General features: G+C 44.3%; 2 protein-coding genes across 2 annotated transcripts in view; one reads left to right on the top strand and one right to left on the bottom strand.

The window, feature by feature from the left end:
- LOC308305679 (formin) overlaps positions 1–20,248 on the top strand; it is a 121,927-nt gene that overhangs the window by 80,808 nt on the left and 20,871 nt on the right. The window contains exon 15 of the mRNA XM_080750517.1: positions 1,513–1,605. Within this exon, the coding sequence (XP_080606643.1) occupies positions 1,513–1,605 (93 nt within the window). The remainder of the gene's footprint in view (positions 1–1,512; positions 1,606–20,248) is intronic.
- On the bottom strand, positions 12,715–13,842 carry LOC308305443 (beta-1,4-galactosyltransferase 1-like; the record flags this gene model as incomplete). Its single annotated transcript, XM_080750241.1, has 1 exon — positions 12,715–13,842. One exon carries the CDS (start codon positions 13,840–13,842, stop codon positions 12,715–12,717), a length of 1,128 nt encoding a protein of 375 aa, XP_080606367.1.

Genomic DNA, 20,248 nt, shown 5'->3' with positions numbered 1-20,248 from the left:
AAGTGGAGCTTTTTGTCATGCTGTCACACACTGTTGTCATGCTTCATATGACATCACAATATATAATACCAGTAAGACTCCCTAATCGGGAGATAAGCGACCGCCACGTCGCGTATACAAACTTTAGAAGGCAGAAAAATAATAGCGATTATGTCAAATAACTGTGATTAGACCATTATGTAATAATTGTGACAGGTCTACCTACCAGCCTGTGATGTTGAACAGCAGGCACGTGCACACACAGACATCAAAGGGGGCTTGAGCCCCTGCCCTTCTATCAGTCTGTGAAAAGTGCCCTCTCCAGACCATGAATGCAGTTTTTACTATTGTGAAAGAAATGCAAATGCCCCCCTTTCCATACTTGGGGGCAGCATTCAAGAGAGTTCCTCGCTCCTGAACTTGAAAGAATTGCCCTCTCTGTGTAGAAATCCATGCCGTACGCCACATCTCCAGTATTCACTTAATTTATGCTTAGTTCAGTGTGGATCCAAGCACCGATAATAGCCAACCTCCAAGCTCACAACATGTGGCACTGCGATGCGTTGTGAGCTTGGAGGTCTGCTATCTTCGATATTTTCACCAAAAGGCCCTTTTAAAAATGCCAGCCCCCGCCTCTCTTAACATTCTCTGCACGACCCTGTTTAACAGTTATTTCTTTCCGTGTCCTCTCCCCTACCAGTCTGTGAACTGTTATATTGAACAGTTCTTTCTCTCTGTGTCCTCTCTCCTACCAGTCTGTGAACTGTTATATTGAACAGTTCTTTCTCTCTGTGTCCTCTCCCCTACCAGTCTGTGAACTGTTATATTGAACAGTTCTTTCTCTCCGTGTCCTCTCCCCTACCAGTCTGTGAACTGTTATATTGAACAGTTCTTTCTCTCTGTGTCCTCTCTCCTACCAGCCTGTTATATTGAACAGTTCTTTCTCTCTGTGTCCTCTCCCCTACCAGCCTGTGAGCTGTTATATTGAACAGTTCTTTCTCTCTGTGTCCTCTCCCCTACCAGCCTGTGAACTGTTATATTGAACAGTTCTTTCTCTCTGTGTCCTCTCTCCTACCAGCCTGTGAACTGTTATATTGAACAGTTCTTTCTCTCTGTGTCCTCTCTCCTACCAGTCTGTGAACTGTTATATTGAACAGTTCTTTCTCTCTGTGTCCTCTCCCCTACCAGTCTGTGAACTGTTATATTGAACAGTTCTTTCTCTCCGTGTCCTCTCCCCTACCAGTCTGTGAACTGTTATATTGAACAGTTCTTTCTCTCTGTGTCCTCTCTCCTACCAGCCTGTTATATTGAACAGTTCTTTCTCTCTGTGTTCTCTCCTACCAGCCTGTTATATTGAACAGTTCTTTCTCTCTGTGTTCTCTCCTACCAGCCTGTTATATTGAACAGTTCTTTCTCTCTGTGTCCTCTCTCCTACCAGTCTGTGAACTGTTATATTGAACAGTTCTTTCTCTCTGTGTCCTCTCTCCTACCAGCCTGTTATATTGAACAGTTCTTTCTCTCTGTGTTCTCTAGCCTGTGAGAAGGACGTGAAGAAGGTGTGTGCCAGCTCCTCAGAGGAACACCTCCAGCCCTTCAAGGACAGAATGGAGGCCTTCGTCTCCACCGGTGAGTGTAAAACAAATTACATGGCTTTTCTTTCCTTTAAAACCTTGAAATATTTAAGATAGACAAATAAATAGGAATACTAGTTCCATTGATCCCAGCTCCAATCACAATTGATTGATTGATCAATTATAAACACGGCCCACCCGAATGCTTTTCAAGTGGGCCTTAACCACAACAGGTCGAGAACCACTGCTCTAGGGCAGGGGTTTCCAAACTTTTTTGTCTGAGGGCACCCCATAAATATCTTTTTAATCCGAGGCAACCCTACATTATAATTTTCACTCCCAGCACCTTATATTTATAACATATCGTCGTTGTCGGGTGGAAACCTTGTATGTCCAAAACCGTTAGTTTTGTATTTATCATCTATAAAATGTACTAAACTAGTGAAAACAGCAGATCTACGTACACATTTGAAAATACGAGGTTTCTGCCCGACAGTGACGATATTTTAGTGATTATGTTGCGAGGAAAATGTTGAGATAACAGCCATTTTGGTTAGAACTGACTGAAAATAACTTTGTACTAACCCTAACCCTAACCCTAACCCAAGTTTAAAATAATACTAAATATTTGTCCAAATAAATTCCAAATATTATCAAATGATCTCGCGGCACCCCTGGACTGCCGCCGCGGCACCCCAGGGTGCCCCGTCACCCACTTTGAAAACCCCTGCTCTAGGGCCCCCATTAGGCCAAACATTTCAGCTCCACAAATGTTTTCTGAAAACATAATGGACAGATTGCCATGAAACTGGCTTTTAACATGCATTCGTGGTCCCTGGAAATTTGAACCAAAACTATTTAAGTGGCCCCATGATATACCACCAGTAAGGCTCCCTAATCGGGAGATAAGCGACCGTAGGTCACTTATCTCCACAAATAGGGCAAAAATGTGTTCTGCCAAAATCTTCCTGATCCATGTTGATGACATGAGTGTAGACATACTGTGTAGTGATTTTCGTGATTTTAGGGCAAAATCTGTAGGAGCAGTGTCCAAAAATGTGTTTTAAAAAATCGGCCTGCAGGTGGCGCTATATGGGAGAGATTCATGTTGATGGGATGAGTGTAGACATACTGTGTGTCGATTTGCGTGATTTTAGGGCCAAAATTGTAGGAGCAGTGTCCAAAAATGTGTTTTGCAAGAATCGGCCTCATGGTGGCGCTAGAAGAGGGCCATGTGAGAAATGAGGGGTGGGGTCTCCGCGCCGGCAAGGCGGACGAATAGGTACCGGCCCCGGCTGTCCCGGTCGCTCCTAGCCGGAGTTACGGCATTTTATGTGAGCTGCAGTGTAGGGGGTCCTCCACTGGGGGCGCCACCACTTTTGCATCCGTTCTGGAGCACCAGGAGTCGGTGGTCCCCGGGAATTCCCCGTGAGCAGCCCCGTTGGGGTGGTCATTTGGTCAGTTTAGCACATTTGGTCATTTTTTACATCTGGGGGTCCCCCAGGGACCTGGGGGTCCCTGGAGCTCCGGGGGTCCTTGGAGGTTGTAGTTTGGCAGGTAAGGAGTGTGTGTGCAAAATTTGGCATGGATCGGGGCAACGGTTGCGGAGATATGAGCAGGGCAAGAGTGTGACGTGTGAGGTGTGACAGACAGACTGACTGACGGACTGACACTTTGTGCAGGGTTTGATAGTAAATGCGACCTACGGTCGCAACCAGTGCTATAGAAGAGGAAAAGTTGCGTCACGCTGTGATCTCGCCGCGAAGCGTGTTGCTATGAGCTGTAATTCCAAACATTTAGAACTCATTGAGATAGACAGAGAGCATTTCCGCATTCCATTCCTACAATGGGAGTCTATGCTAGTGACGTAACTCTCTCTTCAACGGGTCTGGTACCACCCTCAGGGCAAAATGTCATCTTTGCTCATTATCTAATAGCAAGATTCCAGGATGAAGCATACTGATTCTGATGACCCCGTGGCCTTTCCTCCAGCACCACCCGTCCAAAATTGCTGCCAGCGGGGCTTTTAGACTCTTTCAGTGTTGTTGTAATTATACGGCAACGTAGCATAAATGGTATGCTATGGTTATTCATGGCATAACTCATTGTGAAAGAAGAACAAAGACATCCTGCTCCCTGACACTCAACGAGGGAGTCTTATTCAAATGTGTTGTCTTCTATGAAGTACGGCTCCGCTGATTTATAAAATGTAAAAAAGTCCTTCATGTCGCATCCCCCACTGCGGCGACAAGAGGGTGTTTGTCGAACCGCGCTGTGAGCGATGAGTTGTCTAATCCTCTCCCGCACCCCTCAAATCATACACGATGACACACTCCCAAATCCTCGTGGCTGGATGGTGATGATGGATCCTGGTCCTCAGTCACGCTCATAAGCCGGCCCAGGCACCTCTGGACTGGAGTCGTGAGGCAAAGCTTAGAAAACACTGTGTGTCTTCAAAGATGAAACATTCTTTTGGAGCCACAATTTACAACAGAGCAGATCGCCATGAAAAAGCCCCGTTTCCCTGCAGAAACTCAGCAAGGGACCTTTAAAAGTGCAAAGGTATAATTATGTTTTTTGCCTCGTCAGACGGTCAGTTGGGTGGCTCGAGAGAGGGTGTGTTTGTTTGTGTGCACATGCATTGCCCGTGCACGGACGCATGCGCGTGCATGCGCAATTTGCGCGTGCATGAATGTATGTGTGTTGTTCCACTTGCTGGGAGAGGGCGTCTTGGTGGACTGTAAGACAGCACGAGGACAGGAGTCTACAGGCATGTAGAAGGGATCACATTGCCCCTAACGGGGTTCTCATGTACTCTAGACTGCCATAAAGCTAGCAGGACATCCATGGCTGCGGCCTTGTAAAGGCAGGCTGGCCTCAGTAGAACATGGCAGAGGACCACCGTGAGAGAGAGAGGGGCTCTGATCAACCTGGCCTCTGTTCCCACTGCCTTCCACCCTTCAGCATAGTTACAGTAAAGCTGCCACATGAGGATGTTACTAACTCATTTAACCCATTTAGGCCTAAAATTATTGAATGCTTTAACCAGTGAAAAATAGCAGATATACAAGCTCACAGCGCGGCACCGAGTGCCGCACTGCGAGCTTGTAGATCTGCTATTTTTTCGTGAAAATGTATGCAAATCTTTGACTATTATGTATTTTCAAAGCGAACGTTTGTACCTCAAATTTTGCTTCTGGGTGGTCGCTGGAACTAGATATTTTGAGATGGGGGTCCGTGGCCAAATAAATATCATTTTGGGGGTCCTTCACATGAAAAGGTTTGAGAACCACTGACATATTAGTCTCTCAAGAACAGACTAACTGAGCTCCATTTCAGTGAAAAGGACCTTTTCTTTGACGATGGCCAGCCAGATTGCTGACATAGAAACATAGGTTTATCAAAAAGTCTTGGAAAGATTCAAAAGACACTTATAGAATCGGGTCTAAATTCTAATTTTCACGATTTTTCAAAAATAGCAGATCTACAAGCTCGCAGCGCGGCACTCGGTGCCGCGCTGTGAGCTTGTATATCTGCTATTTTTCAATAGTTAAAGCATAAAATAATGATACACAATATAGTGTACCCGTTCTGAAAGGGTTAAAGTGATGATGCAGTTCTTTGGTAGAACCCTAACCTTAATTTATTGCTACCATGATAATAGTCCAAATAGTAGTTGCTCCTGTGCTCCGTGAGCGAGGAATTAGGGGTTTTGTTTGCTGGGCCTCTCCATTTAGGCTATAGTCTCCTTGTGTGGCGTAACTAGGTCTCTGTCTTTAGAGCATAAAATAACACAAACAAAACGGATTCTGCTGCGGTTCTGGGAAAGTTACAAAATGATCTATTCATATAATGTGAGAATCCCTCCCTCTAATGTCACAGAATCTGATGGGTCACAGATTTCAGTGTAATACCAGGTCTTCTTTCAAATTCAGTGGGTAATGTAACACGAACCGAGCCATTACACTTTCCCAAAACTGCAACACTAATTTGTTTGACATTTTGGCAGAACCTGCTTTTGTTTATGTGCTATTAAGTGCGATTTGAGCCATGTTTTCACCATGAGAGTGGATGGAGAAAAAGACACATAATCCCTCGATCACTACTCAAAGAGCAAAGAAGCAACTGATAATTATTATTGACAACATTTGGACTATTACGGGCGGGTGTTACCGTGGAATCCTTGATCAATCAGTAAATTGATGAGGCAATAGGAGTCTGAGACAATATTCAATTTGGTGACAGGACGTACCAAAACATAGCTATCAGGTCTAAGCGGGACATCTTGGCTCTTACAAGCCTCAAAATATATCTTATCATAACGTCGTTGTCGGGCGGAAACCTCGTATCTCCAAGTTTCAAATGTGTACGTTCTTTCGCAAAGCAAAGCCCTGCTTCATCATACAAGGCCGTCGCACAAAAGTAGTGAAAACAGCAGATCTACAAGCACACAACGCCTCGCGGCGCGAGGCGTTGTGTGCTTGTAGATCGGCTGTTTTCACTAGTTTAAATCATTTTTAAAATGATGAACGCAAAACGAACGGTTTTGGACATACAAGGTTCCACCCGACAACGACGATAAGGCACAAAGATAAACAACATAGGGTACTATATGTGAAAGTTAGATATAAACAATATTTATCTAACCTTTCAATATATTAATTATATTATACCAGTAAGACTCCCTAATCGGGAGATAAGCGACCGTCACGTCGCATACCCAAACTTTAGAAGGCTCGTACCCAATCAGGAGGGAATATGGGAAATGGGACAGATCCATGGTGATGACATGACTTTAGAGATACTGTGTACCTGACGGTCGCAATTATATTATTATTATTATTGCGACCGTAGGTCGCACTTTACTATCAAAACCACCACAAAGTGTAACTCCCTCCGTCTGTCTGTCAGTCTGTCTGTCACACCTCACACGTCACACTTTTTCCCTGCTTATATCTCCGCAACCGTTGCCGATCCATGCCAAATTTTGCACACACGTTCCTTGGCTGCCAAACTACAACCTCCAAGGACCCCCGGAGCTCCAGGGACCCCCAGGTCCCTGGGGGACCCCCAGATGTAAAAAATGACCAAATGCGCAAACATGACCAAATGACCACCCCAACGGGGCTGCTCACGGGGAATTCCCGGGGACCACCGACTCCTGGTGCTCCAGAACGGATGCAAAAGTGGTGGCGCCCCCAGTGGAGGACCCCCTACACTGCAGCTCACATAAAATGCCGTAACTCCGGCTAGGAGCGACCGGGACAGCCGGGGCCGGTACCTATTCGTCCGCCTTGCCGGCGCGGAGACCCCACCCCTCATTTCTCACATGGCCCTCTTCTAGCGCCACCATGAGGCCGATTCTTGCAAAACACATTTTTGGACACTGCTCCTACAATTTTCGCCCTCAAATCACGCAAATCGGTACACAGTATGTCTACACTCATCCCATCAACATGAATCTGTCCCATATAGCGCCACCTCCAGGCCGATTTTTAAAAACACATTTTTGGACACTGCTCCTACAGATTTTGCCCTAAAATCACGAAAATCACTACACAGTATGTCTACACTCATGTCATCAACATGGATCAGGAAGATTTTGGCAAAACACATTTTTGCCCTATTTGTGGAGATAAGTGACCTACGGTCGCTTCTCTCCCGAATAGGGAGCCTTACTGGTATTAATTGTGACCGTAGGTTGCAGTTGTATGAAAACCGCCACACCTTGTCAGTAACGTCAGAAGGTAACGTCAGAGGGTAACGTCAGAGGGTTATGCCTCAATGTCTATAGTTGACCTATGACATGACATTGTTGTGACATCGCATTGTGACATCACATTCCGTCCTTGTCCCTTGTATGCCCATATATAGAGATGCCTGATGTCATCAATATTAAGCCCATAGCTTCGAATGCCCATATATGGACATATTGTGTGAGTCTCATGTGGTCTATAACATAAGACATCTATGATGTCAGACGTCAGTCATATCCACATTTGGGAAAATATTTTGTCCACATTTTGTCCAACTTAAACAACCAACCGCAACTTGGTCAACAGAGCATAATATTACTGTAGGGTTTAAATAGTTGAGGCTTTTGTTGTGAAAGTAATCGGGCCTTACAAGATGATGTCATTCTACTGAGAATGAGAGGGGGTACCATTCAGAAAACACGTCACTTCTCAAGGGCCAACGAGTTCAACAACGATGACTTTTGATCATCGGCGAATGAGGGGTAAGAGTGTTGTAATTTAATCCATTCAGAACGGCCGGTACACTATATTGTGTATCATTATTTTATGCTTTAACTATTGAAAAATAGCAGATATACAAGCTCACAGCGCGGCTGTGAGTGCCGCGCTGCGAGCTTGTAGATCTGCTATTTTTGAAAAATCGTGAAAATTAGAATTTTGACCCGATTCTATGAAGATTCTTTGAAAAACCTATGTTTCTATGTCAGCAATCTGGCTCGCCATTGTCAAAGAAAAGGTCCTTTTCACTTAAATGGAGCTAATTTAGTCTGTTTTTGAGAGACTACTATGTCAGTGGTGCTCAAACCTTTTCATTTGAAGGACCCCCAAAATTATATTTATTTGGCCACGGACCCCCATCTCAAAATATCTAGTTCCAGGGACCACCCAGAAGCAAAATTTGAGTTACAAACGTTCGCTTTGAAAATACATATATTCAAAGATTTGCAAACATTTTCACAACTTTTTCAAAAATAGCAGATCTACAAGCTCGCTTGTATATCTGCTATTTTTCACTGGTTAAATCATTCAATAATTCTAGGCCTAAATGGGTTAAACAGAGGTGCTTCGGTCCGTTATTTATTGGAGGTGATTGTGTATATTATTTCCATGAACGATGGTTCACATATCATACAAACTGCAGTCCACCTCGCGCGCTGTGAGCTTGTATATCTGCTATTTTTCACTGGTTAAATCATTCAATAATTCTAGGCCTAAATGGGTTAAACAGAGGTGCTTCGGTCCGTTATTTATTGGAGGTGATTGTGTATATTATTTCCATGAACGATGCTTCACATATCATACAAACCGCAGTCCACCTCGCTATGCGTTAGACATTCATGCGCTGCAGACGTGGAGCAAAGGCTATATGTTAGGTCTATAGCTGTGCGTACCAGGCTCCACATGCTTGCGTCTCCCAGAGCTTTATTATATACAGAAACTCCCTCTGCATTTGACAGCATGCCAACACGGGCATCGCGTTTCTGTCACGACAGTTGATCCAGTGGTCAGTGGCGTCAGTTCAGAAAAAGCTAAGGTATGGCAACATGACTAGTCATGTTGCCATACCTTAGCAACAGGCATGATACATTTATTTTAAGAAGTACATTGTATTTTTCCCCCCGTTTCTACGGTTTCTTGGGCTGGATATGGCAGCCTGGAATGGTTGTTCAAGTGCAGCTAAACTTGGCATGTTAGTAAACGTGCCACAATTAACAATAATGCATTGCACCTGTGCAGCTGACCTGCGGAACCTGGGAATATACCATTTTATCAAGATGGGTAGAATACAAGTGTGGAGAATATAATTATAATACCTTGTTAAAGTGACCATTTTGTTAAATTTTGCATTTGTAGTTATTTTACTGTAATTTAACAACATAACTAGAAAAGAAAATTCCTAAGAAATTTTAAGTGTGCCTGCAGCTCGCTAAGTGTGTGCATTAGGGTTCATGCTGTGAACTGGATTTATGGCTGTTTGAAGCCCAGCCAATAGGATTACAGAGGTGGCGGGGCTTAATCATTTACAGCTCATCCCTATTGGCCAGAAAAAGTCCAAAGTCATGTGAGCGTTTTAAAGTTTAAATCACATTGCTAGGCAAAAGTATGCCAGAGTATTATTTTTTTTCGGAGTCCCCCATTCAAAGTCAATGGGGTTTTTAGGCGTCCTTTTTAGTCGTCATGGTAACGCGGATCGGAAAGAGAAGTAATAGCACACCATTCCCGGCCAAGACGAACGTTTTGATGTATATATTGCGGGGGTGGCGTAAATCGTGCGTTATCACGTGCCGACCCCCCCCCAGAGTGTCACGAGTCTTTGATCTCGAGTCGAGTCCGAGTCACGAGTCTTTGATCTCGAGACGAGTCCGAGTCACGAGTCTTTGATCTCGAGTCGAGTCCGAGTCAGGAGTCTTTAGTAAAATAAAAAAATGTAATAAAATCTCGCCTTTTTAATTAATGTTATTATTATTTAAAGCTATACTGTGTAAGTTGCTCAACTGGTGGTCTGTAGCAGTATAGCAAACCACGGTCGCGTTTGCTTTCTTCGTCCGTTTTTCGCTCGCGGACCGGGCCGTCAGACCACCGCGTCCGCCTCGCCTCGCCGAGACGCTTTCAATGAGGTCTCCCGTGTCCTTCTACGAGCAGCGGTTGGGGAGTTACATGCTAGACTCCTCCAGTGTAAACACTGCAGTGTACTTCCTGAAGGCGTGTTTCCTAAACCCACCAGAGAGCCCGGCAGTGTATGTTCTGCGCTGTGATTGGCCGGCAGTTTATAACCCTCGCTGTGATTGGCCGGTAGTGTGATGACGCAATTTTTCCGCGAAAACCGGTCCCGGGCAGGGATCATAGAAAACATATAAAGAGAAGGCTTTAGAAGCTGAAAATAACGGAGTGGGGGTTCTAAAACTTTAGCGATTTAACAGCTAGGACCATTTTAAGATTTGTTTTATAAAAAAAGTTACATGGTATATATAACTTTAATTATACGATAGGCTGAAATACGCTGTGCGTTCGAAATGAGAATCCAAGCGAGGACTCCCCTATTAGTTTGTATTGGCCAGAGCATTCAGCTGTCTGCTGTCTGCTGTGCGTTGCGAACGCACTGAGTTCTACACACACTGACTGACGTGACACACAGACACAACCCCACACACACAACCCGAAATGGAAAATGCACAGAATTAATGTTTATCAGAATAGTAGACTACATTCATTTAGGCTCCTCCTTTGCGCAGCTGTAGGCACAGCATAGGCTCACACAGCCAAACCCCAGCTTGGGAATAAATCATCAAATAAGCGCAATGTCCTATGCACCATGCATGGACATCCCCATAATAAAATGAATACAGTTACAGTAGCCTTGTATTATGGCTTTAGGTTAGTTTCAGGAAAGGCAAGACAATGTACTCACGTGGCTGTTAAGGGGTAGCGGGTAGGTGGGCTTTCCATTTCTCCACTGAAAACGCATATGGATGTCCAACATGTCCCGTTTGCAAAGTTTTCATCATTATCCTTTGTGCAATGGTCCAAAACAGAGCTGTATCGCGACAACTAAGTGACAATTTTAAGTTCTGACAACTGACAACAACCTATATATGAACTAATAGTTTATTGTTCAGCCTATAAGCCTCTCAAAACCAACTAGATGGCTTATAGTCTAACACGTGTGCATTGCCTACCCAAAAAATCTGAGTTTCAAGCTATTAATCCACCGTGTCATGGCGCGTTTAGAGCTTATCAATCTTTTGGAAACATACCCAAAGACGCACTACGCGCGAGCGCGACAGATACAAAAATAAAGCATTTAATAATCCTCTAGCAGTGCAACAGTAGGGCTACAGGGCATGGTGGCGTAACCTCACGTTAATGCTTTGAACAATAAGTTACGAGGGGTTAATGAGATATTTAGCTGCAGCTGAGCCTGGTGGAACATTATTTAAGATGAGTGAGAAGGATGCGCTCTCTGGGGAGAAAAGAGAACTCCCGACATTAGAAAAACATGTTCTCACAGATAATCCTATCATTTTATCAAATTATTAAACAAATGCCAAGTTAGCTGAAGTAAAATAGCTGATGATGAGCTAAACATATATATGTGTATTATTTCACCGTTTTAATATTTAAATCTTACGATGAAAGGTCCAAGCAGCAGCTGTGTCTGCCACGCTTTGCGAGACAGACTGCGGTTTTCCCCGCGCGATCTGCGCGGTCCAAGTGAACTAGGGCTGTCCTCGACTCAGGATTTATGAAGTCGATTCGAGTCACGGGGGTTAATCCGACGCGTCGACGAATCGTTATAGTCTACTTTGTGTTAAAAAAAAAAGTATTGCTTTAAACCACGTCAACATAATACAATAAATACATTAAGATGAATTGAATACACTGTGTTTTCGGTGATATCGGTGAGCCGCGAGCACAAATGTTATCTGCATAGCAGTGTACAACCATAGAGTACAAATAAAACATCTCCGCTGTTTCAACTCTGCCCCGTCTCTCGGCAGCGTGCAGTATAGATGAGACATTCGCGAACGATTCCACTCTCTTGAACGGCTCTTTTAAATGAACGATGGGATCCAGTCCGCAGTCGCGGGACACAGAGCACTGACAGAGTAATGAGTCAGTGTCGAGAACGGATTCATTTCAGAAACGGATCATTAACAGGCGGAGGCACAGCTCCCGCTAGAGCCAGCAGTGTGGACATGTCATGGACGCAAACACAGCGAAACACAATCATTCATCATGGATTACAACACTGGAACAATTCAGAAGCACTTTAATTAGAAAATGTAACTTGTAGCCTACACTTGTGTATGTTAATTTGACTTTAGAAGATTGTTTAATTCGTGGACGTGCGTTTGTGCTGTGGCAGGTTATTTAATATGGGATTTTGACAGCGTGCTTCCCTCCTCTTAACGGAACACCTTCCCGGCTCCGAATGTTTTAACAAAGCGGCGGTTCTGAACCGTTCTGGCCGTTCCGTCTCACTTTCACCCCTACGCTGGTGCGAGACAATAAATAACTGTTCGCCAATTGCTACCTCTCATAGGAAGTACATGACACCAGTCCAGCAGTGCACCGCAGTAGTAGGCTAACTGGTGATATAAAAATATATATATTTTCGCCTCGACTCAAACAATTGGCGTCGATTCCCGGGGCTTAAAACGACGCGTCGATTCGTCGATTTTTAGAGGACAGGCCTAAAGTGAACACAGCAATGCGCTCCACTGGCCCCCACCGTTGCGCTTAGGTTCGTTGGGGGAAAAAAAACGCGTTGCCTCTGTCCGTGCGCTGCGGCGCTCAGCCGCGCACCGAGAAGGAAAGAAAGGAGAAGGAAAGGCCAATATTTGTCGGGCTTGTCATTCATTATAGTGCTCAAGTACGAGTCTTCAACTCGAGTCCCCATCTCTGATCTATGGCCACGTGCCGATGTCCACTGTGACATTGGTGTACAGCGGTTCTCTGGTCGTATTCACCAGCTTGTAGGACAGAGAGCTGAGGCCGTCTGTCGCCATTCTCGATCTGGTGTGAGCGAGAAGGCCCCAATTGTGTTTCGAATTGTCCGGGTTGCCTTTGTCCTTCCCATGAGGGATATTCCTGTATTTACCCACCTCTCTGCTGGGACGAGAAACGTGCATGCCTTTAATTACAAGCCTCTTATAAAAGTCGTCATCCTCTGCTCCCCATCCGAAAAAGCCATTGGAGAAACCATTGACAGTCACAAAGTCCACTTTGCTCACGGAACATACACCTCCCATGTATTCAGGATATGGCAAGTCGAAGTTCCATTTCTCAACCGCGACAGCCAGGTGTCTCGGCTGACCGAAGCAGCCGTAGATGTTGTGGTCGTCCAGGGGGATCAGGTCCACATCACTGAAAACGAAACAGTCATAATCCATGTCCTTCAGAGCCTCGGCGTATCCGGCGTTCAACAGCTTGGCCCTGTTGAAGGTCCCGTCTCCGTGCTGGTGCACCACATAGACGCCATAACTCCGCTGCTGGCGTTGGAGCACGGGGTGGAGGAAGCGAAGCCACTGCTGGAGGTGCTCCTCCCTGGCCCTGAAGGGAATGATCACGGCCACCTTCTGCAAGGCAACACAGTCTTTCGGTTGATAGCGACCGCCGGGCTCCAGCTCGGGGTTGTCAGCAGTCTGCTCGAGGCTCACGCTGGAGCCGAGATCGACCGCCAAGGGACCGACTAGCAGCGGAGATGTTTCAGGGCATCTTTGTTTTGCTCCAGGAGGTAGGTCTGCTGCTGCAAGGGGTAGCAGATAAACCTGCAACGCTATCACCACGACACAAAACAGCAGCCCTTTCAGTTTAAACAGAGCGGCTCCTCTGCGGCCGGACAGAGGGAGGCTCTTCTTGTGGTCGGTTCCCAGACCACCTCCCTGAGAGGCGGTGGAGCTGGCTAAGGAGGTCAGAGAGCTGTTGTCCGTATCCTCTACATTCTCATAGTCTACATCCTCTGTTCTCCTCTGTTGTTTGACTGTGTGAGCCTCCGCAGTCGCCGTCTTTCCTGGATCATTGGCCCCGAGCATTCTCTTCTTCGTCCTGGCCACCGGGTGTTCAGGAAAGATGGGAGCGTCTTTGGGTCCTTCACAAATGCAGGCTATTCTTCTAAGTTTAGGGGACTCTTTATCAAGCTGTCCTTATCAATTGGATATTTAACTCAAACTTAAGCAAACTGAAATATTCTCTTTCAGAATAAATGAGTAATTAGCCAGAGACATAAGCAACGATACAATTCGGCCGTGCAATGGCTTATAAAGATTAGAATGTTTGTGAAATGACGAAAGGATTACATAAGCAAAGCAAGACAAAGCTAGAAATGGCCTTCAGTGTCCAATACGTTGAGTGTGGAGCCACATGGAAGTCTGATGTCATCAACACCAGATCAGTACTTGGAGGTCGGTCTGTGTCATCAACATGACATCAGTACTTAAAGGTCAGTCTCAAGCTGTGTGGAACTCCATATGTGGGCAAATATTTAGTGGACATACTGTATACTGTACGGACAACAGATATTCTTGATGGCTAATCTTGATGCTGCTTCTTGATGGCTATGTGGTTATGTGTTGTTTTTAGTGTGGTTGCCCTGGCAGGGCAACCAGACTATAGTACAGGGAAATCTCACTATTTCTATAGCTACAGTACTCACCAGCATCAGGGTTACTGCGGGGGTGGCGTAAATCGTGCGGCAGTTACTACGTGCCGAAATTTGTGGCGAAATTACTTACTTAAGTATGTCGGAATACAATAAGTGTTTTGCCATTGCATTGCATGGCAGGCACACTTAATAACCAGCACAGATAGACAAAGAGACATGCATGGATTTATATTTAAAAGTAACTTTTATTTTCCCCCCTGGATCCAGGGTATGGCAGCTGCATACCCCTGCCATACCCAATTGATGCCCCTGCCAGTGGTGCGTGTATGTTGCCTCCACCAAGCTCTCAGTATCTTAAAGGAATTATGACATGCTGTTTTTACCAGTCATAAAGGTCTTTGTCCTGGTCCTTAAAATGTGTATTAAAATGTTAAAACTCAAAACTCCGCTCCAGGGAGCCATGGCAGGTTTTTTTCTCTCTGTTCTGTGGCCTTTTGAGTAGCAAAGATAATATACCTAGGCTGCGTCCAAAATCCACCCTATTCTCCAATGTAGTATACTAAAAGGGGGCTCCGCCATTTTGAACTAGTGTCCGAATGTATAGTGAGCATTTTTGATCCCTAATATAGTGTACTGAAGTATCCAACAATGCATTTGGATTTGTAGTGTGCATTCGATGGTCACTATTCAAGCCCTCCCGCCCCACAATGCAACGAACGCAGCTAGCCGTAGCCACCTGTTGCTGAGCAAAAGCAACAGAGCCGCTCGTAGCAGAACCGCTGCTAAAGAAAACAACTCGTACAAATGTCCACAGCCTTGTCACTAGAGAACAAATGATGAAAAAAGCTCTAAAGTTGTTTATGAAGAGAATATACGAGAATAGACGCTGGAGGCTTTTGTTTTTCGATCTCTCTTTTTTCTTCCCAACCTTCCACAGCTGATAATAATAATCATGATAAATAATATGTTATTTAAATTAGCAAGAATAACCTATTTTATCACAAACATGGGTGTATGTATGCATGTGAGACAAATGAATGTGGCACAAACAATATTCATTCATTCACCAATGAATGAATACAATTTAAATATATATATATATATATATATATATATATATATATATATTATAACATTATTCTATTGATTTGTGATAAATAAAAACAATTATATAGGCCTATTCCTCATAATAACACTGCAACATTTTGGTATATTATTTACAATCCACAAGCATTGGGGAGTTGATGTACAAACTCACAACGCGTCGCATTCGCCCCCTGTTGAGAGCTTGTAGATCGGCCATTATTTATTGCTCCAAAAGCCAGGGCTCTGAGCGTTTTAACTGTGCGACAGCGATGACGCAACCAGATGGCGACGGAGTAGTGTCCGAAATGCGCTGATTTGTTCACTACTGTAGTACACTACATCTGGATCCCTCATTTAGGGTTAGGGAGTAGGGAACGTGTTCCGCATTTCGGACACAGCCCTAGTCACCAGAGATGGCATAGTTCAGACACTTTCATGGTCTTTTTTCATGCCAATCATCGCGTCTGCTCCGCCCCCCCCCCCAAAGCCCTGCACCCCCCCCCCCCCCCCCCCCCCCCATTGTAGCTCCAGTGATACAGCAAAGGTGTTACAACCACACCCTCCCCTGGACGATGATGCGTACATCCAGAGGCCAATGAACTCACTTTTCTGAGCCTAATTATTCAAAAAAGTACAGATTACAGAAAGAAAAACACTGAATGTTGAAAGCTCAGTTTTTTGGTGTAATTGAGATCAGGAAACGTAAAAAAAAAAAAAAAAAAACTATGCGCTGAGCAGCGGTCAAAACGTGGGGGGGGACCAGACATGGGTAGACTGAAGTGAACGCGTCGGCCTCGGCCACCATTTGAGCAGCCACCTGCATGCAATCTTTATACTCTTGGTTTTGCATAAACGCTGCAGGGCAAGAACTATCAAACATTTCTGCACGCCACAAAGGAGCAGCTGTTAACAGAGCATACTTGGCCCATAGGGTCAGACTGGACATCCATGTGTGTCTCTGGGCAGTATCACAAGCTCTTTTATGTCTCTGGAAGTGACTAATATGCCAGCATACCCCAATGAGGTGTCCGTTTTACTACATTAACCACTTAAACTCCATATTCTTGGTTGTACGACGAACAGCAAAAGAAATGGCCCATCTGGAAGCTCACAACATGCTGTGCCGCAAGATTGTGGCTCTGCTATTTTTGTAAATTGTTATTTATTTTTTAAATTGTGTGCCTATAATGACATGCCTATAATAGGGTCGCCAGGTTGAAAGTGCTTAAAGGAGTAGTTCACCCCCAAAAGAAAAATAAACTTTTTTTCTATTGATTACACACACCATGGAGACTTGAGTTCAATAATATTGCTTGTTTTTTGTCACTTTCCTAAGACAAAATATGTATAACAATAGATTTACCCCCATTGATTCCGGATGCGGAATCAATGGGGGTAAATTTACTATAATCACATTTTTGTCTTAGGAATGCAATGAATACAAAAAGATATTATTGAACTCAAGTCTCCATGGCGTGAGTAATCAATAGAAACTTTTTCATTTTGGGGGTGAACTACTCCTTTAAAGGGTTAATTGATGGTGTTACTTAAAGCACCTGGTTTTCTACATGGGTCCCAGGGACCACCAGGGGTCCCAATGGACCCCTACACGTCTCTAACTCCAAGAAACAAACTGACCGTTTTGGGTCCATTTGGTTTCATTTGTACACTCTCAAAGTTAAATAGATGGATAGAAGGACCTTCAGTCGTCCAAAGCAATACGGTAGCTTAACCACTTGAACCCCATCATGACCCTATTCTGATCTACAAGCTCACAACGCGTCACCTTGAGAGTTTTGTTATCTGCTATATTATTTGGCGAAGCGATTTGGTGTAGTCGGAAAAGGTATGCCCCATTGTGCTTCAATGGGGCATACTAGTATTCTTGTCTTTGTTTTACTGAGGATAAGTTAGATATAAAGCATAGCTTTACTGGGGTTAAGATTAGAAATAGGGTTAGGTTTTGGCACCGTTTCACTGAGGTTAAGGTTAGGAATAAGGTTAGGCTTAACCGTTTAGGCATAGTCTACCAAGATCATGTTTAGGAATACCAGGCAGAGGCCATTCTACCGTTCCGCCGGATAGACGTCCAAGGCGAGTGTGTTTCCCGGCGAGTCTTCTGGTTTTCCCCTGAAGAAGGCACTTAACCTGCCAAAATGATGGTTTGTTTACTCTGCGTCCTATAATAAAATATGGGCACTTGTGTGTGCCACCTTTTTGTCTATTGAAGACCACTATACACAGAACACATCATGAACGTAAATGTTCCATCAAAATAGGCTATTTGTGAATTTGAATAGAATAGCTGTTGTCTATGCTTTGGAAGGGATATGGCGTATTATGGATGCCATTTAATCATAGATGACCAACAACGTCACAGACTGGCCACATGATGTCCACATGCATTCTGGACACCATGTGGGGTAATAACGTTGGTTTAACGGCCCTCATTCTCATAATATAGTACCGATGTATGTGACTCTGTAAGTCACACTCTGTGTGGAGCCTTGTTGTTTGTGTGCAGCACTGACCCATAACCCCCACAGCCTGTAGAGAGGCTCACCCCAGGGTCTGCAGGTGAACCCCAACGGCCTGAGACCACACGCGCACGCACGCACACACATACACACACACCGTTGTCGGGTGGAAACCTTGTATGTCCAAAACCGTTTGTTTTGTATTTATCATTTTAAAAACAATTTAAAAGAGTGAAAATAGACGATCTACAAGGACACAATGCCTCGCACCGCGAGGCGTTGTGTGCTTGTAGATCTGCTATTTTCACTTCTTTTGTGCAACACTTTTGTATGACGTAGGGCTTTAATTTACGAGAGAAAAAAAACACATATGAAGCACAGAACTCTCAAGCATCAAATACTACTGAGAGCTTGTTAGATAGCTATTAGCTCTCCACTGCAAACGAGTACACTTGGATGTATCTATGTCTGTCGTTCACGTTTTCATGGGACCCCTCAAAAATTAGATGCTGCATTTCAAGGGCCCATACATCTGACATGTGAAATCTACTCCATTATACTTTTGGGAAATGGTGAACAACACTATCTATATTTAGTTTGGTAACACGCTCTATGTTATAGGGAAAAAAATGTCAACCAGATCATCGGGTCGCACCGCAGGCCATCACGCAGCATGGCAGTTTACTGTGAGCCTGTCGACATTTCACAGTATTGACATCATGGTCTGCTATTGCAGTGCCTTCAGTAAAGAAATATGTGCACATTCACGTCGTCTGGTCCATCAATGTCATTGTCGCTCTGCTGGACTCTAAACTACGTAAGTGTGAGACTAAACGCTGCACCATCTTGCTGTGGCTCGAATGTGCAAGTTATGGATTATAGCAGATGGAAAAATAGCAGATATACAAGCTCACAGCACGGCACGAGTGCCGCGCTGCAAGCTTGTAAATCTGCTATTTTTGAAAAATCGTTTAAGTCTTTGAATATCTCTGACTCGATCTTTGACCCGACTTTTAAATCCTTCCTCTAAATCAGTGGTTCTCAAACTTTTTCATGTCAAGGACCCCAGAAATTACATTTATTTGGCCGCAGACGCCCATCTCAAAATATGTTGTTCCAGGGACCCCCCAGAAGCAGAGATTTGAGTTACAAAAGTTTGCTTTGAAAAGTATATATTGAAAGATTTGCACACATTTTCATGATTTTTTCAAAAATAGCAGATCTACAAGCTTGTATATCTGCTATTTTTCAATAGTTAAAGCATTCACTAATTCTAGGCCTAAATGGGTTTAATTCCTCTCTATTTCCCCATGTCCATAAACGTGCGGTACACTCTGGATTCACTCTGCACAGTTCTCTTATTGAGAGACAGCATTTTCATTGCTTTCAGAGCTATTTACTGTTGAGTTGAAAGAAAAATTGGGGGGGGAGGGGAAGCCTCCCAAGTCAACAATCAACCACCTTTTCTGTTTCCCCTTTAATAGAAGCCCTTTGAAACCTCCGGGGACATCTTGAGGGGCATATTTGGAGTGTTGAATACACCACCACGACTAATTGAAAACAAATTCCTGCCTTTAATCTTTGGGGTTGTGTAATGTTTTGTTTGGCTGGCTCCCTCTCGGGGGAACGCACGACTGTCTTTGAATCCTCACGCTCTGGTGCTGTGTCTGAATCACAGGCCCAGTCACCAAAAGCTTTGCTTTAATATTCGGATGAAGTGTGTGTTGAGATCATGGTGGCCGTTGCTCAGCGGTTCACTGATGATGATGATGGACTGTCCATAAATTACATTAACCAGACGGCCATGATTGAAAGGTTGGCTGACACTGTACATACTGTCATATCCACTGCATCACATCCACTGCTCACAGTATGTACATAATCCATTCATGGGTGATATATTCATGCATGTTTTCACAGTGGTGTAAAGTAACAAAGTGCATTTACAAAGTGCAATCCGAAATTCGCAAAAAAGTTTTTCAGGCAAAAAAGAAAGAGCAAGGGATCCAGTGGCGATCCAGTGGCGAAAAAGTCAACCCTGGTTCGAAAATAAAATGGGCGGCAGTGTGCAAACATGATTGACGTAACTTGAGGTAAATTTCTTAATGTATGTGCTCCGAAATTTGCGGCAGCAGTGTGCAAAGACCTTTAGTTAGGGTCCGTAGAAAAATGCTTGTTTTGACCAAAAATAAAAGAATTTAAGGAGATAAAAGGATTTTCCCAAATCCAATAACCTGTAAGTGAATGGGGCGTCATTTTTTGGGATGATGTCAT

Source organism: Nannobrachium achirus (genome assembly GCF_963921795.1).
Source record: "Nannobrachium achirus genome assembly, chromosome: 20".
Lineage (NCBI taxonomy): Eukaryota > Metazoa > Chordata > Actinopteri > Myctophiformes > Myctophidae > Nannobrachium > Nannobrachium achirus.
The sequence above is the reverse complement of the archived record's forward strand: the minus strand, read 5'-3'. Positions and strand labels throughout refer to the sequence as shown.